Here is a 24,711-nt window from a genome sequence, read left to right on the forward strand (position 1 = left end):
TCCAGTGGGAAGCAAATTCCGATTCACATGTAAGGTGACCCTACAATGCAGCGCTGCAGCAAATAGTTTATTTTGAAAACTACTCAGAAACTAAGCTCTGTGGCATACATTGATCTTTTGCACCCACTGAATATATTTCACAAAATCAGTTGAACATAAATCTGCAGAAAAGGTTCAGAAGTAGAGCAGAGAATGAAATCCAACCAGCGTGTTGCAGAAATCTATCTTTGGCTGGTCAAAGCCTGCCATATATCTGATCCCTGAGCCTGGTTGTCTGATACCTCAGCTCCTGCTCTCAAGGTGCGTGGCCAAAAGCAAGCAAACAAAAACCTGCTAGCAAATTCACATAAGCACGTCTTCATGTAAGCTCAGGGATAGAGAGCTTAGTGATTAATGTAGGTTATTGCCTTCCTTCTCCCTCTTTTACCTGTCTACAGACTTCAGGAGAGCTGGGATGTTCCTCCTGTGCTTAGTTGTCTTCCTCCTTTCCACCTTCCTCTCTCCCTTTATCCTTTGCTGCGGTCATTGGCTGTGTTGGTCAGAGCGTATTTGTAGGCTAATCCTCACAGACTCTCAGCAATCCTTGGGCTCTTTGCTTTCCTGGCCCCAGCATAAATCACAGCATCACCAAATGGCTGAGGTTGGGAGGGACCTCTCGAGGTCCTCTAGTCCAGACCCCTGCTCAAGGAGGGTCAGCTAGGGCAGGTTGTCCAGGACTAAGTCCAGTTGGGTTTGGAGTATCTCCAGAGATGGAGACTCCACAACCTCTCTGGGCAACCTGAGCCACCCTAGACCAACACCCTTCCTGAGGAGGTGAAAGACAAGTCAGCAGCACGTTATCAGTGACATCTAACAAGGAGAGGAAGGAGCTACCATCTGCATATGGGCATGGAGAAAAGGAAAAAAAAGAAGCAAAGCTCCTCTACTCTCAGCGACAAGCTCTGATTTCCTTGCCCATGGGCTGTTATCCAACCTGCCCCTCACAGTGGCCAGGGCGAGGACTCCCTTGCCCTGGACAGTAAACTGCCCTGGAGAGTAAACCAGCTGGAGGCTCTGCTGGCCTCTTTCTCCCTTTAATCAGAGGAGAAGGTGCTCTGAGGGACAGAGCTGGAAAACAACTAGAGAAGGAAGCAGGACGGACACTGCACAGGACACGTGGTGATGCTGCTAGCAGTGAAGGCTCCTGAGCCTCTTACACCCAGGATGTGAAGTGGGGCTTATTGCCGGGGACAGGCGCTGTCAAACAGAGAAACCTGGTTCCCCCCGTAGAGTTGGGTCAACCTGTTCTCCAGCCCCCCCAGCGTGAGGAGCTTGACCGCATTCTTGTCGTTCTCAGCAATGACTGCCCAAGCCTTCCTGTGGTTGTTGTCCACCTCGCAGCAGGCACTTGACCAGATGTAGCTGGGTTTATTAACCCTCCCCTTGGAGATATAGTTGTTCCCAGGCACGGCGCCCACGACGACGTAGGTGGTCTTACAGCCCTGGGTCTTATTCTTCATCGTTCGCTGCTCATAGTTTTTCCAGGCACCAATGTTGAGTTTCTCATCCTGGGGGACTATGTTGGTGAGGGTGAAGGTAGCGTTCATGCTGTTGGAGTCGTTGTGATGTCCACAGGGGTTCAAATGGCCACGGTGCAAACCCTTCAGGCTCTTGTAGTCTTTGAGGATAGCTTGGCTGTCGCCGAGTTGCTCTAAGGTAACGTTGAAATCTTTTAAGAAGGCACTTGTTTTTTCCATAGTTTTGGGATAATTTAGACCCACCAGCTTGACAGGTAAGAAGAGGAAAAGGTGTTAGTGTTGGGGATGGGAGTAAAGGATCAGGCTTCCCTGGAGCAGAAGTCTCTGAGTGCAATTCTAAAGCTGCTCCTCCCAGATGCACACAAGTTAAAAAAAAATAAAAATAAAAAGCTCAGAATTTGACTGCTGTCGATTTGAGTTGTGACCTTTGAAACCCAGCCTGCAGTGGGAATGTGGGTGGACGCATGAGACAATGAGCATTTTCCACTCTCAGGTTTGAAAGGTGACTCTGGTGAGACACCTCCCCTGCCACATCTGGTTCCCTTTCCCCCTTCTCCACATCTCACATCTGCCCAGGGCTCTCCCTAATCGTCCCACCTGCATCTAAGCATGTTATCATCAGCCCTGGCCTTTGCTCCATTCAGCCCCATTTCCACAAGAGCTCTCTCAGTCTCCATGGAAGGTTTTCATGCCTTTGTTAATCCAATCTGACAACAGCCTTGTGTTTTACAAGCTTAGGGAAAACAAGCACACAGATATCCTCTTTGAAGGTCTTAAGGAGTCCTTGAAGGTGTCCAGGGTGAGATGAGGATGAGCAGAAGAGCCATGGAGCCCTACCAGGAGGAGATGAGGAGGACTCAGACCCTTCTGCCCTTCTCCTGCTTCACCCCTCTCTCGGGAAGAAGTTTGTGTGGTTGGTGCAGGTGTATCACACTCCTGAAACACCAGTGTTTGCCTCCTCTAATCTCATGGCAGATGTGCTGGGAAACTGGTCCTCAAGGTGATTTTTCCCTGGGAGGGCTGTAGTTCATTGTGAGGATGAAGCTTTTTGCTGAGTGAGCAAAAATACCTCAATGCAAGTGGGATCGGCTGTTGCAGTGCTAATAATGTGTCTCAGAGCTGATCTGTGCCAAGGAGCACAGGTGTGTTCCTTCTGTGCCACCACTGCAGAGACGTTAGAAATGATTGGCTTCTTCAAGGAGCTCAGAATGCCCAGAGACCTGGGGAACCTAAATACTGCCAAAAGACCTCTGAAAAATGTTAACAAACCCACAGATTTCTCAGGTGCCCTGGGTCCATGGTCCAGGAGGAAAACAGAAGTTTCTGTCCCCTCTAAACACGGAGGCTGCAGCAGTGCAACACCAAACTAGTTGCCTGAGTTCCTATGAATTACAAGGGGTTTTCATACCTATGACACCTTTCTTTTCATTTTTAGGGAAACGTATTTAGCCTTCCTCTGGAACAGGGCATATGGCTTTCTCCTGTGCTGCATTTTCACCTACATTCCCCGCTGCTACTGTGTCCCTAGCAATGACCTGAATTTCCTCTTCACCTGTCCCATGATTCACTCGGCCTCTTTTACTGATGGTCTGAAGTTTGTCAGAAGGACGTGTGGGAGGGCCCTGTAGCTTGCAGAGGTCTGTGTGTCTGGTGGATCCTTCTGAACCAAGCCGGAGGCAACGGTGGTAAGGGGTGATGCAGGTGGATGGAGATCACATACTTCTGACTTGGCTGGTACTGGTCCTATTCACTTTTCACTGCCTGAAATGTCACTCAACAAATTTACTGTGTTAATCCAACCCTCTCATCACTGCGTGCCTTCACCTGGACTGTTTCACTTCTCTCATGCCGCTTACAAGGCCAAATTGACTCTTACTTGGGAGCAAATAAGCTATGTCAAGGACACAAAACAGCTCAGGGTGGAGATCAGAGCCCAGCACAGCTGGTCCCTCAAATTTACCTGCAGTTGGATGTCTTTTCCCCATCGTTTGGTCCCCCACCACAGCATGGGACAGGGAGGGGACTGGACTTGGACTTAATGGAATGTCAATTAATGTAATGTAGAATAATGTTCCTGTAAGGTCAATGCAGAAATATGGGCACCTTTAGGATATGACTCATCTCATCCTCCTGCTGATGTCTCAAACGCATCAGAGGACTCGTGTGCTGAAGGTGCTTGAAGTTAGATGAGACGAATCCCATCCAGTGAGTCCATTTGCATGTGTGGGGTGGGGTGGGAGGCAAAAGAAGTATTTGCTAAAAGGCTGCAGCTCATCTTTTAATGACTGGAGGGTGATGCGCTGTAGAAGAGGACACTCACCTGGGGCTCAATCATCCATGGGTTAGTTCTCGGACAAGATGTGGGATTGTAGATGTAAGCGGAGTATACGGGAATACGCCGGGTCCTGTCGTACAGGGTGGCAAAGTAATACTGGTTCCCGTAACGCTGGCAGATCCGGGCTGGTTTCTGTGGTTCCAGGGCTTGATTTGGGGGGGTTTGCCCGAAGAAAAACTGAGGGCATGAACCTTGAAAGGATGTCACCACCTCGCTGCGTCCCAGCCAGAGGCAGGTCGCCGAGACCTGCAGAAGCAGCAGCAACAGCATCGCAGGGAGGATTTCACGTGAAGGGCTCTTGCTCACCTGTAGAGCAAATGCAGAGAGACACTTATCTTGGAGAAAGTTCGTCATTTTTGTGCTTGTGGGACAAGGCTGGCAGAGGAGGGCACTATGAGAGACCAAGGAGGGGACAACTTCAGTCCTCCTGGATATGGAAAAATCAACAGGGGAATAAAGGTGAGATCTAAAATAGGTTTGAGGTGCCTAGAGAAGGCGGCAGTGGGAGAAATCAGCCCCTCTGAGGAGTGACCCAAACCCACCCCATGTCTAATCAGCTCACACAGCAAAGTTTTCTTGGAACAGAGGCATGCTGTTGGGCAAGGCCACCTTTTCCAGCCTACCTGTGTTGGCCACGAGCTCAGCAGGAAGACAGAGTCCTGAATGCCAGCACCAACAGGGTTGGTTTTGGTTTTGTTTTGGAGTTTTTTTCATTGGCACTGGAGAAAAAAGCCTGCAGCAACCCTGGGGTTCCTCCATTCTGCTCTGAGGACCTTCCCACAGCAGCGGACCTGCAGGTGGGCCCATGCTTTGCCCAACCACCTGCAATGCTGCACTGGGCTTTAGCCTTGCAGGGGATTTGGAAGGGAGATAACAGCGATGCTGTGCTTCCTATATAGCCCTGTCCCCATCCAAGTTCACACAGACGTGCAGCTCTTCCATAACTCCTCTGTGCTCGCAGCAGGATTAACCTCTGCTGAAGTTAGATCAGATGTTTACCCCAAAGTGATCCAGCTTGAGGTCCTGGCTCTCAGACAGCTGACATTGGGAAAGCTGTGCCCTGCTGCTCAGCTTGCATTTTTGGGGTGTCCAACTCCAGACAATGAGCTTACAGAGCAAGAAGAGGCCGAGCAGATGGTAGCAGCAAGCACAAGGGGTGACGTCTCTGTCTCATCAGCACCCTGGCTGCTGCTATAGCAATACTGAGGGGCACAGGATTCCTGCTGACCCACATCTTTAGCTTTCCTGATTGTTTTTCCTGCACAGTAAAAGGCGCTGGTGCGGGAATTGCTATTTCTTGAACAGAAACAGGTCCTATTTTGTCTTACTCGGCTGTTGACGTGATTTTCAGCAGACAGCGAGATCTTTCTATTTGGAGAAAAGTGCTCCAAAATTCCCTGCGATGCTGGCAGCAACGCAGAGTGCTATATCTTCTTTCAGATGCACCGCAGGCTTTGGGGTAGCAGTGGATTTCCATTTTCATTGCTAGCTGTTGGGGCGGACGGGTTTTGAAATATCTGGCATTTAAAATAAGGCAGGCAGGACAAGCAGCTAAAAGGATTCATGGGAGAGAAAGCTGTTATGGCCTCTAAAACACAAACCCACCTTTAGCTGGGGAAATGTCTGAGCTGAGGACCACTGGAGACTTGGAAAGTCACCCTGCACATTTGCCCTTTTCTTATGCTTGTCCCTGACCCTCATGTATTTGTTTCCATTGGATTCAGGGTGTTGACCTAGGGATGCCCTTGCTCTGACCCAAGACATCTCATTCGTTATCTCTTTACCAGCGCTGGATCCGGAATATGGTGACCTGTAAGCTGAAAACTGAGAAGTGTGAACCATAAAAAGTGACTTTTTCCAGTACTCTCCAGAGCGTGACAGCATCTGCCCCGGCTCAGGCAGAAAAGTTACTGAAAAATCCTTCTTTTGCACCACTCCCTTCATGAGCTTAAAATATATCTAACTTAATTTCAGATATATAGAAACCAACCTACCGTGTGAAGGAGCAGCACACAAATAGTATTTTTATGCACAGGACTCCGCTCAGCAGCCCCAAAGTGGTAGAGGATTTTCAAATGCCTCCGCTGCAGCCCAGCCTGAAACTGGCCGTGACCTTGGGGCAGTTTATATAAGATTTCCAGGAAGGCGGAAATGCACATAATTCTGTTTTGTTAGATTTCTCAAACGGGGTTTAGAGGAAGTTTGTCCAGGGGTGGAGCCAGGACCTCTGTTTTTGCAGAGCTCTTTTGCGAGGTCATGGGCAGAGTTATGGCACCCAGCAAGCTCCCCAACTCTCTTATTCAACAGTTCGATGTGAATTTTCCAGGTGACTTGGCAACAGAAGCTTAACTATGCAAGGTGTTTTATGGTATTTCTGATAACCTTGAATCAAGCGTTCCCTCCAGTTGTGAGCCAAACTCTGTCAGTGTGCCAAAGCAAGACCGTGAATCTACCCTTTCCCAACGTTGCACGTGGAAGAGGGTACAAACCCAGCGCTCATCTGCGTGGTGCATGTCATAATCAACAGGCAATAATTCATAAGATGAGTGGTGTTGCCAGATCAGGTGTAAAGGAGTGCCTGTCTGCACTCGCCGCTCTCAGGTCAGGAGGGGACTCTGCACCCAACATCTTCAAGGCATCTTGTACAACCTTTGTCAGATGCCTGTGTAGCAGACAGGGGCATTCAGATACAACCCGGTGCCTGGTGTTGGCTCTAAGATAACCAAGACCTTGCTGGAGCCTAGGGAATAATTCATCCTCAAAGAGACGTCCAAGACAGGCAGGAGAAATTGCAATCATCAAGATAAATAATTTAAAAAAACCAAGACAGAATCTGTTTTCCTACAATTGAACATCTCAGTTCACCATCAGGCATCTCCTTGTGCATCTGTTCCCAAGGCTTCCCATACTTAGTGTTTCCCCTCATAGTGGGGTAGTTTGTTCCCTTTGGGAATAGCATTCCTTTTCTGAGATTTTGATCTGAGCACCACCACAAGTGAATTTTTTTCCTGGAGCACACCTGATTTTATTTTTTCACAGACCAGGGATTAGCTCATGTGGTGACAATTTCCCAGCTTCTTCCAGTCTCTTCTGCCTCTAAGTGTCTCTCTCATACTCTCTAGTTCTTTACTTTTCTATGCTTTCCCAAGTCATTCCTTCTATCTTTGCCCTCCCTAATACAGAATATAAAGAGCTGTGACCCACAGTGAAAGGGTCATGGCTGCACTGGAAGGCTTGCTAACCCCTAATGGCAAACAGCAAAACTTGAAAGTGTGGACCTGGGGAGAAGTTGCCATGGAATTAATCAATTAGGGGCAGAAATATGGTCCTGTTAATGTCCCTTCTGCCAAACAAGACCCGAAAGGGTTACGGCGGGCAGAATTGAAAACCCTCCTGCACCCTAATCATGAGCAGGTGGCACCACTCACTAAACCACCAGATGGGAGGGATATACCAAATAGGCAGAGTGTGCTATGGACCATGGCATGGAGAAAAGGAATCCCCTGAGATCTTATGGATGGGCTACAAACAGACAAGCTAGAGAGGTTAATTAGGGGATGGCCAAAGAAACTGGTGGTCCCTCGAGATTTAATTGATTTAGGGAAGTCAAAAGAACCTTGGGATAGCGATGTCATCCCCAGTGCTCCCCTGGTGCCCCTCATGGATTTAACTGATGGGAAACCGCCAGTGCTGGCGGCAAACTAACGCCTTCACTCCCCTGTAGTGGGCGGGGGGGCAGAGGATGGGTACATGTTAAACAGCTCACTATTAATAAGCAAGGCGACCCTTGTGATTACTTGTTTTGTAGGACCTAAGCAAATCCCAATAACGTTTGTAGTAGATACCGGTGCCCACATTTCAGCTATTAGCATAAAAGATGCAGAACACAGCGGTATATCATTGTCTAAGCGACATTTGTTTGTGGCAGGTGCATTCGGTAACGTTCAGGCACAAGCAATGGCTATGGTCAGTTTACAGCTACCAGGGGAAGAGGCAGCAGCTTCGGTGTTGATGGCCGTGGGATTATTTCCATTTAATCTCTTAGGACTTGATATCCTGAAAGGCAAAGCATGGATAGATGATAAGGGAGGAAGCTGGTCTTTTGGTGCCCCACTGATAGAGATAAGGCTCTTAAAAACTGCGCCGTTACTTCCCCCTTCAAAACTAACAAATATCAAACCCTACTATTTACCTCTTGGAGCATGGGAGGGAATAGCGCCAGTGCTAGAAGACTTAAAAGAACAAGGAATTGTGGTTCCTACTCACTCCCCTTTTAATTCCCCAGTATGGCCTGTCCGAAAACCAAATGGCAAATGGAGGCTGACAATAGACTATCGGAGACAAAATGCATATACTGGCCCACTAGCCGCTGCGGTGCCAAATGTTGCTGATCTCATAGCCACTATTCAGGAGCAAGCACACCCTATTGTGGCAACCACTGATGTTAAGGATATGTTTTTTACGGTCCCTTTGCAACCTGAGGACCAAAATAGTTTTGCTTTTACCTGGGAAGGACATCTGTTTACTTTTACACGACTCCCTCAAGGATACGAGCATTCTCCCACGTTAGCCCATCATGCTTTAGCAAGAGAATTAGAACAAATCTCACCAGAGGCAGGAGTTAGAGTTTACCAGTATATAGATGATGTGTTAATAGGAGGGAGACAGGTGGAAAAGGTTCAAAAACCACAAAATGATATTATTGTTTATCTGGAGAATTTGGGATTAAAAATCCCACCTGAAAAAATCCAGACCCCCTCTAATGAGGTCTAATGAGGTCAAATACTTAGGAATTTGGTGGAAAGGGGGAATGACATGCATCCCTAAGGATACCCTTTCCACACTAGATCAGGTAAAGATGCCTGAGTCAAAGAAGGAACTGCAGCATGCATTAGGGTTACTTGTATTCTGAAGAAAACATATCCCAGACTTTTCTATCATTGCAAGACCACTATATGATTTATTGCAAAAAGGCGCGTCCTGGGACTGGACTCCAGTCCACAAGGAAGCTTTGCAGCTTTTGGTATTTGAGGCAGCTCATCACCAGGCCCTTGGCCCAATACACCCTACTGACCCCCTGCAAATTGAGTGGGGGTTTGCCCAGTCGGGATGGTCGACGCACTTCTGGCAAAAAGGCCCTGAAGGACCCCCTCATCCCATCGGGTTTTACTCCCGCAGCTTTAAGGATGCAGAGAAACGGCATACCGTATGGGAAAAGGGACTGTTTGTGGTTAGCTTAGCATTGCGGGAGGCAGAACGTACCATCCACCAACAGCCGACAGTGCTTAGAGGCCCTTTTAAGGTAATTAACACTGTTTTAGCTGGAACACCTCCCCCTGACGGGGTGCCACAAAGAGCTTCAGTACAAAAATGGTATGCACAAATAGAACGTTATTGTGACATCCTTAAGGTATCTGAAGGCACTATCAAGAATTTGGTTATTCAAGAGGAAGTAGCCTCAGATCGGGAAGATAACACACCCGCTCCTGTCATGGAAGTAGCCCCCCCATTTTCAGAACAATTGCAAAATGTCTGGTTTACAGATGCTTCTGCCAAACGAGAAGGCAAGAGATGGAAATATCATGCAGTTGCACTACAGATAGACACCGATCAAAAAATAGTCACTGAAGGGGAACGCAGTGCACAAAGTGGGAGAATTCGTGGCTGTGCGGAGTGTTTCTCAGCATGAAGCTCAGTCTACCTCTCCTGTCTATATCTACACTGATTCCTTTGCTGTTTTTAAAGGGTGCGCTGAGTGGCTTCCATTCTGGGAACAGAACGGGTGGGAGGTCAATCAGGTGCCCATGTGGCAAAAAGAAAAGTGGCAAGACATTCTAACTATTGCTAAACAAGGGAATTTCGCAATAGCATGGGTCGCCTCCCACCAGGCGAATGAAACTCCAGCTAGCCGATGGAATAACAGAGCCGACGAGCTGGCCTGACTTGCCCCTTTGCGGAACGAACCAGTGGTGGAGAATTGGGAACGACTCTTAGAGTGGTTACATGTGAAAAGAGGGCACTCAGGGGTTAAAGACCTGTATCGGGAAGCTCAGTCACGAGGTTGGCTGGTCACCCGAGAACACTGCCAGACTTGTATCTCAGCTTGTGGCCAGTGCCATATGCAGTTAGAAAAACACCCTCTTAAAGATGACCCGTTACATGTCCGAACAGGTAAAGGACTATGGGATGCCTGGCAAATAGACTACGTTGGCCCATTCCGAAGGTCTAACGGGAAATATTATGTACTAGTAGGGGTGGAAATTGTGTCAGGCCTGGTGCAAGCTGAGGCTTTTTCCCGTGCCACGGGAGAAAGCACTGTTAAGGCCTTGCAACGGTGGTTCAGTACTTTCCCTAAGCCACAGTCTATTCAGTCAGACAATGGCTCTCACTTTACTGCCAAGGTCGTACAAGATTGGGCAAAAGAGAAAGGAATTCAATGGATGTTCCACACTCCGTGTTATCCTCAAGCCAATGGAATAGTGGAACGCACTAATGGTCTTCTCAAACGATTCTTCAAGCCCCATGAGTCAGGATGGGACGAGCGTCTTTGGGAAGCTGTTACACATGTCAATAGTCAATGGGGGACAAACGGGTGTCCGAAAATTACAGCCTTCTGCCCACAAGGCCCTGCAATAGTCCCAGCTACATGTGGCCTGGACCACCCCACTAAACCTTCACATTACCCTGCACAACCAGTCCTGGTAGAGCTACCTACTATAGCGGCAGTTCCCCTAGTGTTAAGCACGCCTCTTAATAAGTATGCCTGGGTAGCAAAGGATGCCCTAGGCAAAGAACATAAAATCAATACAAGATGGATTGTCCCATCTTTTTAGTAACAGTTAAACCCGGTTCTTGAGCCGAACCGAGGACAGTTTTTCTTTTTTGTTTTAGGAGCTGCCCGCTGGAGACTCCATCGCAGGCTATATTGGAGATACACGTGGATATCAATATTTTGCATTGTATTTGTAACAATTGCTGTGTTTGTGTTTTTAGGATGTATTGCATATTACCACAGAAATGGCTTTGGGCAATCATTCTCTTTGCCCTGAATCCCTGGGGAAGCTTCAGCTCCTCAAGTACTAACCTCAAATGGGAAAATGAGTTTGTAACCTTAGGAAAACCCGTAGGCAGTGTGTTTAATCTTACTAACTGTTGGGTGTGTGGAGGACCGTTTAGCATGGAAAGCTGGCTGTGGACCTCCGTCCCCTTTTCCCCCAAATGGCTAGTGAGCAATTATAGTGAAGTTGGAAATAATACCTACTGGAAAGAAGAAAGTATGCATCTCCTTGGCCAGTACGATACCCAGCCCAAGGCCAATATTGCCTGAACCGCACCCAGCCAGGTGGGTGCCTCCTAATAGTACTTATGTGGTGTCCGCACAACAAGCCCATGGCCTCGCAGTCGATGGTGTAGCCACGGGTGCTCAATGGGCCTGGGTGAATGAAGCAGGGCATGAGAAATTATTTTCTGGCTTCTGGTCCCCTACTAATATGACCACAAATGAAACTCATGGAGAGTGGCCATTTACTATAAAACTAAAAGTAACATGTAAATGGAGGAATAACACAGGTACCTGGTCATGTCATGTTGTGGGCCGTGCCTTTTTCCTCGATTCATACGGGCCATGGCTAAATCTGACAGTCTTCAACCCTCTAGGGATGGGCAATTCAACTTATTTTCAAGTGCCCTCCACTCCCACTGGTTTATTTGAAAACGGCACTAAAGCTCTAAAAGGCCACTATTGGATTTGCAGACATCGCGCATATAAAGTGCTGCCAGCAAATTGGACTGGAGTACGTTATGTTGGAATAATTCGCCCCTTGTTTTTCTTACTCCCTGAAGATGGTGGTGATAATTTAGGCGTTAAACTGTATGATGATCTCACATGGAGTAAGTGGTCTATTAATACAGGTCTGACTGCGGGAAGTGGACAAAAGTGGGGGAAAGATGAGTGGCCCCCCTGGCGAATCATTGAACGTTACAGGCCAGCCACCTGGAACCCCCATGAGTGGATTAGCGGTGCTCGAGAACCTATTTATAATCTAAACCGTATAATTCGACTCCAAGCTGGTTTAGAATTTATTACTAATGAAACTGCTCACGCCCTGGACTATTGGCAGACCAGACCACGCAAATGCGAACTGCCATTTTGCAACACCGCATGGTTCTCGATTACCTGCTAGCCGAGGAAGGAGGTGTTTGCGGTAAATTAAATGATTCGAACTGTTGTTTAAAAATTGATGATAATGGTCAAGTTGTTAAACAAATAACCTCTGGAATAAGGAAATTGGCCCATGTCCATGTTCAAACCTGGAAAGGCTGGGAATTTAATCCCTTCTCATGGCTTCCAGGTACCCCGTGGGTTAAGAATGTCCTGTTTTATACGTTGTGTGGTATAGCAATGTTGTTCTTTTTACCATGCATTGTTCCGTGTTTGATACAATTAATTCAGCGCATTGTAACCAATATGCAGTTTGTAGCCGCTCCATCACCAGACGGTGTCAAATATATCCGTGCAGTGTACCAGCCAAAGTGTTTGGTTGTAGAAATTGTGTGACCAAATGCTTTTTTCTTCCTTTATTATCCTCTCTCTCTATCACCACCTCAGACCCTGAAGACAGCAACAGCAACGTTTGAGCCACGGGGTGGTGTGAAAGACTGGAACTTTAAAATAATTGTCTCAAAGCTTGCTTAAGCTTCTGCAAATCCACGGCAGGCTTGCAGGCCAATAAGAAGCTTGCTTGTGTCTATTTAGCACCTTCTGCAGACCATCTTGCTAGCCAGTCACCACCCAAAATTGCCATCAGCTGAAGAGGGTGTGTTGCTCCCCCAGCTGGAGAGGCTGTAGCCCTCTGGCTATCAGAGTGGCCAGACTCTGCCTAGCCTGGGGCCCACCTGAGCCTGTGTTGTTAACTCCAAAATTGCTGAAGCCAAGCACTGCCCAAACAGCAAGGGAGCAGGAAAAGATTATATGGCAACCGTGTAAAACGACAATTAGCTGGGCAAAGGCCACCGTCACGCTGGTTGGTCAACCTATGGACCGACCTGGGCTACCTGGACTATAACTGGCACGGCGACCCACCACAATTTGGGAATTGGGACCGAGACCGCCCCCCAACCCCATCAATCATGGATCAACGGGATGCCGCTGAAATTCTGGAGGACTGCCGAGATGTCGTCGGGCCTGTGGTGGTGACTATACTCTTGCTTTGCTCTGTAATACTGCTTCTCTTTTCTGCCTTTCCTCTACTTCTGCCTTTACTCTGTTGCTTGTGTTAGTGACTTTTGCTGGGGAATAACGATAAACCTGCAGTGAGCGGCATCTGACATCGTTCGCGTCTAAATTTCACACTTGGAATCATTGCGAACCTCTCCCGGGCCCAATGTAGTTGGACCTGGATGTAGCACACCCTTTCTCGGATGCCTGGGAGGATGCTCCTGGAGCTGGGGACCATGGGGCTGGGGCAGGTTAAGGCTGGTATCTCTGTAAGTGAGACGGTTTGTATGAGCTCTTTGCACCGTGATCCACTCTGTTCATGCACGTTCATAGGAAAAGTAACTGGAGTCGGATGGTGACACTGTTGTAGGTGTTACGGCATCTTCAGATGGGATTTGGACAGCCTACCTCCTGCAAGGATGTATAGGTACTAGGGCATTAGTAGTAGTGGAAATTCCAGTGGGAAGCAAATTCCGATTCACATGTAAGGTGACCCTACAATGCAGCGCTGCAGCAAATAGTTTATTTTGAAAACTACTCAGAAACTAAGCTCTGTGGCATACATTGATCTTTTGCACCCACTGAATATATTTCACAAAATCAGTTGAACATAAATCTGCAGAAAAGGTTCAGAAGTAGAGCAGAGAATGAAATCCAACCAGCGTGTTGCAGAAATCTATCTTTGGCTGGTCAAAGCCTGCCATATATCTGATCCCTGAGCCTGGTTGTCTGATACCTCAGCTCCTGCTCTCAAGGTGCGTGGCCAAAAGCAAGCAAACAAAAACCTGCTAGCAAATTCACATAAGCACGTCTTCATGTAAGCTCAGGGATAGAGAGCTTAGTGATTAATGTAGGTTATTGCCTTCCTTCTCCCTCTTTTACCTGTCTACAGACTTCAGGAGAGCTGGGATGTTCCTCCTGTGCTTAGTTGTCTTCCTCCTTTCCACCTTCCTCTCTCCCTTTATCCTTTGCTGCGGTCATTGGCTGTGTTGGTCAGAGCGTATTTGTAGGCTAATCCTCACAGACTCTCAGCAATCCTTGGGCTCTTTGCTTTCCTGGCCCCAGCATAAATCACAGCATCACCAAATGGCTGAGGTTGGGAGGGACCTCTCGAGGTCCTCTAGTCCAGACCCCTGCTCAAGGAGGGTCAGCTAGGGCAGGTTGTCCAGGACTAAGTCCAGTTGGCTTTGGAGTATCTCCAGAGATGGAGACTCCACAACCTCTCTGGGCAACCTGAGCCACCCTAGACCAACACCCTTCCTGAGGAGGTGAAAGACAAGTCAGCAGCACGTTATCAGTGACATCTAACAAGGAGAGGAAGGAGCTACCATCTGCATATGGGCATGGAGAAAAGGAAAAAAAAGAAGCAAAGCTCCTCTACTCTCAGCGACAAGCTCTGATTTCCTTGCCCATGGGCTGTTATCCAACCTGCCCCTCACAGTGGCCAGGGCAAGGACTCCCTTGCCCTGGACAGTAAACTGCCCTGGAGAGTAAACCAGCTGGAGGCTCTGCTGGCCTCTTTCTCCCTTTAATCAGAGGAGAAGGTGCTCTGAGGGACAGAGCTGGAAAACAACTAGAGAAGGAAGCAGGACGGACACTGCACAGGACACGTGGTGATGCTGCTAGCGGTGAAGGCTCCTGAGCCTTTTACACCCAGGATGCGAAGTGGGGCTTATTGCCGGGGACAGGCGCTGTCAAACAGAGAAACCGGGTTCCCCCTGTAGAGTTGGGTCAACCTGTTCTCCAGCCCCCCCAGCGTGAGGAGCGTGACCGCATTCTTGTCGTTCTCAGCAATGACTGCCCAAGCCTTCCTGTGGTTATTGTCCACCTCGCAGCAGGCACTCGACCAGATGTAGCTGGGTTTATTAACCCTCCCCTTGGCAATATAGTTGTTCCCAGGCACGGCGCCCACGACGACGTAGGTGGTCTTACAGCCCTGGGTCTTCTTGATCATCGTTTGTTGCTCATAGTTGTTCCAGGCACCGCCGTTGAGTTTCTCATCCTGGGGGATTATGTTGGTGAGGGTGAAGGTAGCTGTCCTGCTGTTGGAGTCATTGTGATGGCTACTGGGGTTCAAATGGCCACGGTTCAGACCCGTTAGGTTCTTGAAGTCTTTGAGGATAGCTTGGCTGTCGCTGAGTTGCTCTAAGCTGATGTGGAAATTATTTAAGAGGGTCCACTCTCTTTCCATAGTTTTGGGATAAGTTGGACCCACCAGCTTGACAGGTAAGAAGAGGAAAAGGTGTTAGGATTGGGGATAAGAGTAAAGGATCAGGCTTCCCTGGAGCAGAAGTCTCTGAGTGCTGAGAAACCATTTTTTGTCGTCTCAGTTTATGAAAATGCATGAATCAGAGAGAAATTCTAAAGCTGCTCCTCCCAGATGCACACAAGTTAAAAAAAATCAAAATAAAAAGCTCAGAATTTGACTGCTGTCGATTTGAGTTGTGACCTTTGAAACCCAGCCTGCAGTGGGAATGTGGGTGGACGCATGAGACAATGAGCATTTTCCACTCTCAGGTTTGAAAGGTGACTCTGGTGAGACACCTCCCCTGCCACATCTGGTTCCCTTTCCCACTTCTCCACATCTCACATCTGCCCAGGGCTCTCCCTAATCATCCCACCTGCATCTAAGCATGTTATCATCAGCCCTGGCCTTTGCTCCATTCAGCCCCATTTTCACAAGAGCTCTCTCAGTCTCCATGGAAGATTTTCATGCCTTTGTTAATCCAATCTGACAACAGCCTTGTGTTTTACAAGCTTAGGGAAAACAAGCACACAGATATCCTCTTTGAAGGTTGGGTGTCTGAAGGAGTCTTTGAAGGTGTCCAGGGTGAGATGAGGATGAGCAGAAGAGCCATGGAGCCCTACCAGGAGGAGATGAGGAGGACTCAGACCCTTCTGCCCTTCTCCTGCTTCACCCCTCTCTCGGGAAGAAGTTTGTGTGGTTGGTGCAGGTGTATCACACTCCTGAAACACCAGTGATTGACTCTTATCTGGGAGCAAATAAGCTATGTCAAGGATACAAAACAGCTCAGGGTGGAGATCAGAGCCCAGCACAGCTGGTCCCTCAAATTTACCTGCAGTTGGATGTCTTTTCCCCATCGTTTGGTCCCCCACCACAGCATGGGACAGGGAGGGGACTGGACTTGGACTTAATGGAATGTCAATTAATGTAATGTAGAATAATGTTCCTGTAAGGTCAATGCGGAAATATGGGCACCTTTAGGATATGACTCATCTCATCCTCCTGCTGATGTCTCAAACGCATCAGAGGACTCGTGTGCTGAAGGTGCTTGAAGTTAGATGAGACGAATCTCATCCAGTGGGTCCATTTGCATGTGTGTGGGGGGTGGGAGGCAAAAGAAGTGTTTGCTTAAAGGCTGCAGCTCATTTTTAATGACTGGAGGGTGATGCACTGTGAGAAAAGACACTCACCTGAGGTTCAACCAGCCATGTTTTAGGTCTCTTGCCAGGTGCAGGATGGTAGACGTAAGCGGAGTATACGGGAATACGCCGGGTCCTGTCGTACAGGGTGGCAAAGTAATACTGGTTCCCGTAACGCTGGCAGATCCAGGCTGGGTTCTGTGGTTCCAGGGCTTGATTTGGGGGGGTTTGCCGGAAGAAAAACTGAGGGCATGAACCTTGAAAGGATGTCACCACCTCGCTGCGTCCCAGCCAGAGGCAGGTCGCCGAGACCTGCAGAAGCAGCAGCAACAGCATCGCAGGGAGGATTTCACGTGAAGGGCTCTTGCTCACCTGTAGAGCAAATGCAGAGAGACACTTATCTTGGAGAAAGCTCATCATGGCCTGGAGTCCTTTTTGTGCTTGTGGGACAAGGCCAGCAGAGGAGGGGAGTATTAGAGACCAAGGAGGGGACAACTTCAGTCCTCCTGGATATGGAAAAATCAACAGGGGAATAAAGGTGAGATCTAAAATAGCCCAGAGGAGGCAGCAGTGGGAGAAATCAGCCCCTCTGAGGAGTGACCCAAACCCACCCCATGTCTAATCAGCTCACACAGCAAAGTTTTCTTGGAACAGAGGCATGCTGTTGGGCAAGGCCACCTTTTCCAGCCTACCTGTGTTGGCCACGAGCTCAGCAGGAAGACAGAGTCCTGAATGCCAGAACCAACAGGGTTGGTTTTGGTTTTGTTTTGGAGTTTTTTTCATTGGCACTGGAGAAAAAAGCCTGCAGCAACCCAGGGGCTGGAAGCCCCTGTTTCACTACAGCAGCGGACCTGCAGGTGGGCCCATGCTTTGCCCAACCACCTGCAATGCTGCACTAGGCTTTAGCCTTGCAGGGGATTTGGAAGGGAGATAACAGCGATGCTGTGCTTCCTACATATCTCTGTCCCCATCCAAGTTCACACAGATGTGCAGCTCTTCCATAACTCCTCTGTGCTCACAACAGGATTAACCTCTGGCTCTGGAAGGCAAAGGAGCTCAAGGAACCTGGTTGGTATTCAAAGACCACTTCCTGTAAGCTCAGGATCGGTGCATCCCTAAGAGAAAGAAATCGGCCAAGGGACGCAGGTGACCTGCATGGTTGAGCAGGGAGCTTCTGAAAAAGCTCAAGTAGAAGAAGAAAGTTACAATAAGTGGAAGAAAGGACTAACCCCTTGGGAGGATTACAAGAATGCTGCCAGAGCATGCAGGGATGAAACAAGGAAAGCCAAGGCTGCCTTGGAATTACACCTGGCTAGGGATGTCAAGCTCAACAGGAAGGGCTTCTACAAGTATACTGGAAGCAAAAGGAAGACCAGAGAAATTGTGGGCCCACTGTTGAATGAAACAGGAGCCATGGTGACAGAGGATGCGGAGAAGGTGGAGTGACTGAATGCCTTCTTTGCTTCGGTCTTTACATCTTGGCCCAACACTCAGGAGTCCCAGGCATTGGGGGAATTAATGGGGAAAGAAGACGACTTCCCTTGGGTTGAGGAGGATCGAGTGAGGGATCAGTTAGATCAATTAGATATTCACAAATCCATGGGCCCCGATGGGATGCACCTGAGAGTGCTGAGGAAGCTGGTGGAAGTCATTGCTGGGTCGCTTTCCATCATCTTCGAAAGGTCCTGGAGAACAGGCGGGGTGCCTGAGGACTGGAGGAAAGCCAATGTCACTCCAGTCTTCAAAAAAGGCAAGAAGGAGGAGCCGAGGAACTACAGGCTGGTCAGCCTCACCTCCATCCCTGGAAAGATGATGGAACAGCTCATTCTGGGCATCATCTCAAGGCATGTGGAGGAAAAGAAAGCTATCAGAAATACTCAACATGGATTCACCAAGGGAAAATCATGTCTGACTAATCTGATAGCCTTCTATGATGACATGACTGGATGGATAGATGAGGGGAGGCCAGTAGATGTGGTCTACCTTGACTTAAGCAAGGCGTTCGACGTGGTCTCCCCCAGTATCCTCATAGGGAAGCTTAGGAAGAGTGGGCTTGATGAATGGACAGTAAGGTGGACAGAAAACTGGTTGAAAGACAGAGCTCAGAGGGTCGCGATTAGGGGCACAGAGTCTAGTTGGAGGTCAGTGAGGAGTGGTGTTCCCCAGAGGTCAGTACTGGGTCCAGTCCTCTTCAATATATTCATCAATGACCTGGATGACGGGATAGAGTGCACCCTCAGCAAGTTTGCCGATGACACAAAGCTGGGGGGGGTGGCTGACACACCAGAAGGCTGTGCCGCTGTACAGAGAGACCTGGACAGGCTGGAGATTTGGGCAGAGAGGAACCTTATGAAATTCAATAAGAGCAAGTGTAGGGCGCTGCACCTGGGGAGGAATAACCCCATGTACCAGGACAGGTTGGGGGTGACCTGCTGGAGAGCAGCTCAGCTGAAAGAGACCTTGGAGTCCTGGTGGACAACAGGATGACCATGAGCCAGCCGTGTGCCCTCGTAGCCAAGAAGGCCAATGGCATCCTGGGGTGCATCAAGAAGAGTGTGGCCAGCAGGTGGAGGGAGGTCATCCTCCCCCTCTACTCTGCCTTGGTGAGGCCGCACCTGGAGTCCTGTGTCCAGTTCTGGGCTCCCCAGTTCAAGAAGGCCAGGGAACTGCTGGAGAGGGTGCAGCAGAGGGCCACCAAGATGATGAGGGGACTGGAGCATCTCTCTTATGAAGAAAGACTGAGGGATTTGGGTCTCTTCAGTCTGCAAAAAAGACGACTGAGGGGGGATCTTACCAACACTTATAAATACTTAAAGGGTGGGTGTCAGGAGGATGGGGCCAGGATCCTTTCACAGTGATGCCCAGCAACAGGACAAGAGGTAACAGGCACAAACTTGAGCATAGGAAGTTCCACCTAAACATGAGAAGGAACTTCTTTGCTGTGAGGGTGGCAGAGCCCTGGCACAGGCTGCCCAGAGAGGTGGTGGAGTCTCCAACTCCGGAGACATACCAAACCCACCTGGACGAATTCCTGTGCAACGTGCTCTAGGTGACCCTGCCCTGGCAGGGGGGTCAGACTAGCTGATATCCAGAGGTCCCTTCCAACCCTATGATTCTATGATTAAGTTAGATCAGATGTTTACCCCAAAGTGATCCAGCTTGAGGTCCTGGCTCTCAGACAGCTGACATTGGGAAAGCTGTGCCCTGCTGCTCAGCTTGCATTTTTGAGGCGTCCAACTCCAGACAATGAGCTTACAGAGCAAGAAGAGGCCGAGCAGATGGTAGCAGCAAGCACAAGGGGTGACGTCTCTGTCTCACCAGCACCCTGGCTGCTGCTATAGCAATACTGAGGGGCACAGGATTCCTGCTGACCCACATCTTTAGCTTTCCTGATTGTTTTTCCTGCACAGTAAAAGGCGCTGGTGCGGGAATTGCTATTTCTTGAACAGAAACAGGTCCTATTTTGTCTTACTCGGCTGTTGACGTGATTTTCAGCAGACAGCGAGATCTTTCTATTTGGAGAAAAGTGCTCCAAAATTCCCTGCGATGCTGGCAGCAACGCAGAGTGCTATATCTTCTTTCAGATGCACCGCAGGCTTTGGGGTAGCAGTGGATTTCCATTTTCATTGCTAGCTGTTGGGGCGGATGGGTTTTGAAATATCTGGCATTTAAAATAAGGCAGGCAGGACAAGCAGCTAAAAGGATTCATGGGAGAGAAAGCTGTTATGGCCTCTAAAACACAAACCCACCTTTAGCTGGGGAAATGTCTGAGCTGAGGACCACTGGAGACTTGGAAAGTCACCCTGCACATTTGCCCTTTTCTTATGCTTGTCCCTGACCCTCATGTATTTGTTTCCATTGGATTCAGGGTGTTGACCTAGGGATGCCCTTGCTCTGACCCAAGACATCTCATTCGTTATCTCTTTACCAGCGCTGGATCCGGAATGTGGTGACCTGTAAGCTGAAAACTGAGAAGAGTGAACCATAAAAAGTGACTTTTTCCAGTACTCTCCAGAGCGTGACAGCATCTGCCCCGGCTCAGGCAGAAAAGTTACTGAAAAGTCCTTCTTTTGCACCACTCCCTTCATGAGCTTAAAATATATCTAACTTAATTTCAGATATATAGAAACCAACCTACCGTGTGAAGGAGCAGCACACAAATAGTATTTTTATGCACAGGACTCCGCTCAGCAGCCCCAAAGTGGTAGAGGATTTTCAAATGCCTCCGCTGCAGCCTGAAACTGGCCGTGACCTTGGGGCAGTTTATATAAGATTTCCAGGAAGGCGGAAATGCACATAATTCTGTTTTGTTAGATTTCTCAAATGGGATTTAGAGGAAGTTTGTCCAGGGGTGGAGCCAGGACCTCTGTTTTTGCAGAGCTCTTTTGCGAGGTCATGGGCAGAGTTATGGCACCCAGCAAGCTCCCCAACTCTCTTATTCAACAGTTCGATGTGAATTTTCCAGGTGACTTGGCAACAGAAGCTTAACTATGCAAGGTGTTTTATGGTATTTCTGATAACCTTGAATCAAGCGTTCCCTCCAGTTGTGAGCCAAACTCTGTCAGTGTGCCAAAGCAAGACCGTGAATCTACCCTTCCCCAACGTTGCACGTGGAAGAGGGTACAAACCCAGCGCTCATCTGCGTGGTGCATGTCATAATCAACAGGCAATAATTCATAAGATGAGTGGTGTTGCCAGATCAGGTGTAAAGGAGTGCCTGTCTGCACTCGCCGCTCTCAGGTCAGGAGGGGACTCTGCACCCAACATCTTCAAGGCATCTTGTACAACCTTTGTCAGATGCCTGTGTAGCAGACAGGGGCATTCAGATACAACCCGGTGCCTGGTGTTGGCTCTAAGATAACCAAGACCTTGCTGGAGCCTAGGGAATAATTCATCCTCAAAGAGACGTCCAAGACAGGCAGGAGAAATTGCAATCATCAAGATGAATAATTTAAAAAAACCAAGACAGAATCTGTTTTCCTACAATTGGACATCTCAGTTCACCATCAGGCATCTCCTTGTGCATCTGTTCCCAAGGCTTCCCATACTTAGTGTTTCCCTCAAGCATCCTTGGCCACGTCCAACATTTGGCTTGGGCAGCAGGTGAGCAGCAGCAACACTGCCACCACCCACCAGGTTTTAGTGAGTTTTCCAGATGGGTGACACGTTGCCAGCACTGCCGAGGCCTTCAGATCTAACGGGATCTGGGAGATCAGCTCCTGGGAGTGCCAGTTCATAGTGGGGTAGTTTATTCCCTTTGGGAATAGCATTCCTTTTCTGAGATTTTGATCTGAGCACCACCACAAGTGAATTTTTTTCCTGGAGCACACCTGATTTTATTTTTTCAAAGACCAGGGATTAGCTCATGTGGTGACAATTTCCCAGCTTCTTCCAGTCTCTTCTGCCTCTAAGTGTCTCTCTCATACTCTCTGGTTCTTTACTTTTCTATGCTTTCCCAAGTCATTCCTTCTCTCTTTGCCCTCCCTAATAGAGAATATAAAGAGCTGCAAAATACAGTGCATGCATCAACTCGAATTTTCTCCTTGGAAGGGGAATGTTAGAGCTCAGTAACTGCAGCCCACCCTTTGTCAGCTGTATTTATTCTGAAGCTTAAGGAAAAACTTTAAAATAAATATTGCAGTCAATGGTGAGAAGGGAGCAAGAACTTACCTTAAAGCAGAATCTCAGAACAAGGAGCTGAACCGTTCCTTCACTCTTCTTCCTGGAGAAATGGTCGTCTGTTCCCTCAAGAGTCCCACTGCAATATATAGGCAGTCATAAATCTGACCCTTTTTGTAAAGAGAGAAACTCACAGAAAAGAGACGATTTCTACCGTTATTCAGGGAAGATTTGTTCATGCCTGCCCAGAAATGAGGTGACAGTTGCTATTTGCTGTTTCCTCAGGATTTCTCCCAAGTTTGCTGACTTGCAGCATCACGTGTCTGTCACAGCACAACTGGGTCTGGTGGTTTCCCTTTCCATTTCCTCATTCCCTGTGGGTCTCTGCCGCTGCTGCTGCAGCACCTACACGCGTTTCTGTTCCCAGCAGACCATGTCTGGTGGCATCAGACCAACCAACCTCTCTGAGTACATGCAGATGTTCATCGTCTGCTCTTCTTCAGCCCCTCAGAATATAATTAATATGGTCAGGCTATGTATTTTCCCTTCCCTGATTGCAAAGTCTTTGTAACAGCACTTATTCATGCCATCCCACAGATACTGGGGGCACACCTTGGTCTCTGTTTGCTGCCTTACAGCCACTGCTGAGCCTGTGTTCAAATAGGATCCCAATCTGACCAGAAAGGCAGCTGGTGGAGACGGTTTTCTCCCCTTATGGGTGGATAAAAGGGATCTGGGAGGATGGACACAGAAAATAAGGTTTGGTAGGCTGTACTCGCTTGACCTCAGAGAGGGGAGGGAATGAGAAGGGTTGGCTCCTATGGTCTCTCCAAGGACAGATGGAGGAAAGATGCTGGTTTCCCACATTATTAGTGAGGGGGAAATGGGACTAAAGATTGTTAATGATTATGACCAAGAGTCATCAGAAATGAGTAAGACAAAAGTCAGGGACTCTAGGAAGGGTGCTTTGTCCTGAGCTACACGTTGGAGCAGCGTTAAAGGGGTCTGGCAATATTTTGTATAAATTTGGATTAAAAGCTGCAGGGAGCATGACTATTTTACGTTATTTTTTTCATTTCTATTAGACCCCTAGTCCCCAGGCCACATGCTGAGTGTCTGACTCCATATATCTCTGAACCCCAAGGGCTCAGTTTCTCTGATTTAGCAAATGCTCCCTCCTGCAGCCCAGTAAAAGCACCTATGGGAAGTAGCTCCTCACAGTAGATTTCACTCCCTGAGTTCTGCCCTTGCCCTTTGGGTCTGAGCCTATACGTTTTGTCAGTGCAAGAGCTTGGCCATTGAATGCATCTCTCGAGGTATTGGAGCAATGGGATTCTGGGACTCTAAAACAGCATTTGACGACACTTCTGAAGCAGAATAGCAAAGTGCTGAGCTTGATGTCCAGGCAATCCTTGCTGGTCCTCTGCTTTTAACTCAGTAAAGTATATGGTCATGGCTGGAGTGCTGCCGCTCACCAAAAGTTGTTATGTACAGAGAAAGGAAGAGGACAGCCAGTCAACACCAAGTTCCTTCTTTTTTCAAAAAGGACTTATAATATCCATAGTGAAACAGTAAGCAGCCAAAACAGATACCAGCTTAGGTAACAGAATCAATATACCCAGCTGTGATATCAAAAATGCAATGGAAACTTAGGTCAAGATTTCAAAAACCTGATGGTGAAATCCCACGCAGGGCAATTTGCAGCAAGGCAGCCTTGGATGGCAAAAAGTGTTTCCATGTAACTGGTATCAGCAAAAGCTAGCCTGGGTTAACTCTTGCGGTGCACCAGTGAAGCTGTTTAAAATCCTTATGTGGGCACTCTGCTTTTGGAAGTGGAAGAAAACGAGTGCAGTTGAGTTGTGAACGAATGAGCAGTGGGAAGGAAACCAAACTCTTCCACTTCTCCACAGTTTTAATTAAATGTACCACGCATGAGACATTTCCTGCCACCATGGAAGAGACAGGCAAATCCAACAGCTTCAGTGTGTCTGACTCAGCAGATGGAGATGGCATCTCCCTTGCCCAGAAGATGGCAAAGCCCCAGCGAGGTGCTCCCAGACTGCCTTCCCCACGTGGCAGCCAGAGACGCTCCTGGAGAGCTTTACAAACAAGCATATTGTATTTACACTTGCAAAATGCTATAGCTGCTCAAAATCTGGATGCATCAAAGGAGTTTTGCCCAGGTGCTTTCTCCAGCAGAGGCCAGATGATGCCACGTTCTTCATTTTCTTGTTTCCTTCTTTTTCGGGACAGGAAGTGACAACACGTTCAGTTCAAGGAGTTTGAACCATCGGTGCTTTTGGAAAAGGACTAAGCAAACTCCACGATCCAGCCCTTTGCAGGGAAGTGGCAGGGCCCTCTGCGAGCTGTGTGCGTGTTCAAACCACCCCAGCGGGCGATGCAATGAGCCACAGGGCTAACGGCCTTTAGCTGCCAGCATCCCCTCACAGTTCCTGGGCAAAATCCTTTTTCCTTTGTCTCTAAAATGCCAGCCACCCACTAGTGCCCAGAGCTCTCCCCAAAGACAGATGGACACAGAGCAAACTGTGAAATTATCTTCCCATCTCAGTGCAGGAGTATCTTCCCAGTGGACAGAGGAACGTCCCACCACACCAGGGGCACACGCCCCATGCATGGAC

General features: G+C 48.4%; 1 protein-coding gene across 6 annotated transcripts; it reads right to left on the minus strand.

The window, feature by feature from the left end:
• Positions 1 to 14: 14 nt before the first annotated feature.
• LOC128902840 (endonuclease domain-containing 1 protein-like) lies at positions 15 to 22,354 on the minus strand. Of its 6 annotated transcripts, XM_054186492.1 has the most exons (5): positions 22,287 to 22,354; positions 22,124 to 22,211; positions 16,505 to 16,825; positions 3,838 to 4,158; positions 15 to 1,763 (listed from the first exon to the last, which is right to left on the minus strand). In XM_054186492.1, the coding sequence occupies exons 3-5, from the start codon at positions 16,787 to 16,789 to the stop codon at positions 1,218 to 1,220; spliced, it is 1,152 nt and encodes a 383-aa protein (XP_054042467.1). In that variant the 5' UTR covers positions 16,790 to 16,825; positions 22,124 to 22,211; positions 22,287 to 22,354; the 3' UTR covers positions 15 to 1,217. The 6 variants fall into 6 exon arrangements, with proteins under 6 accessions (XP_054042467.1, XP_054042452.1, XP_054042458.1 ...); XM_054186477.1 differs by having other exon boundaries at positions 22,124 to 22,338; XM_054186483.1 differs by lacking the exons at positions 22,124 to 22,211; positions 22,287 to 22,354 and adding an exon at positions 20,592 to 20,679.
• Between the last annotated feature and the right edge of the window lie 2,357 nt (positions 22,355 to 24,711).

The sequence above is a fragment of the Rissa tridactyla genome, chromosome 1 (assembly GCF_028500815.1).
Source record: "Rissa tridactyla isolate bRisTri1 chromosome 1, bRisTri1.patW.cur.20221130, whole genome shotgun sequence".
Taxonomy (NCBI): domain Eukaryota; kingdom Metazoa; phylum Chordata; class Aves; order Charadriiformes; family Laridae; genus Rissa; species Rissa tridactyla.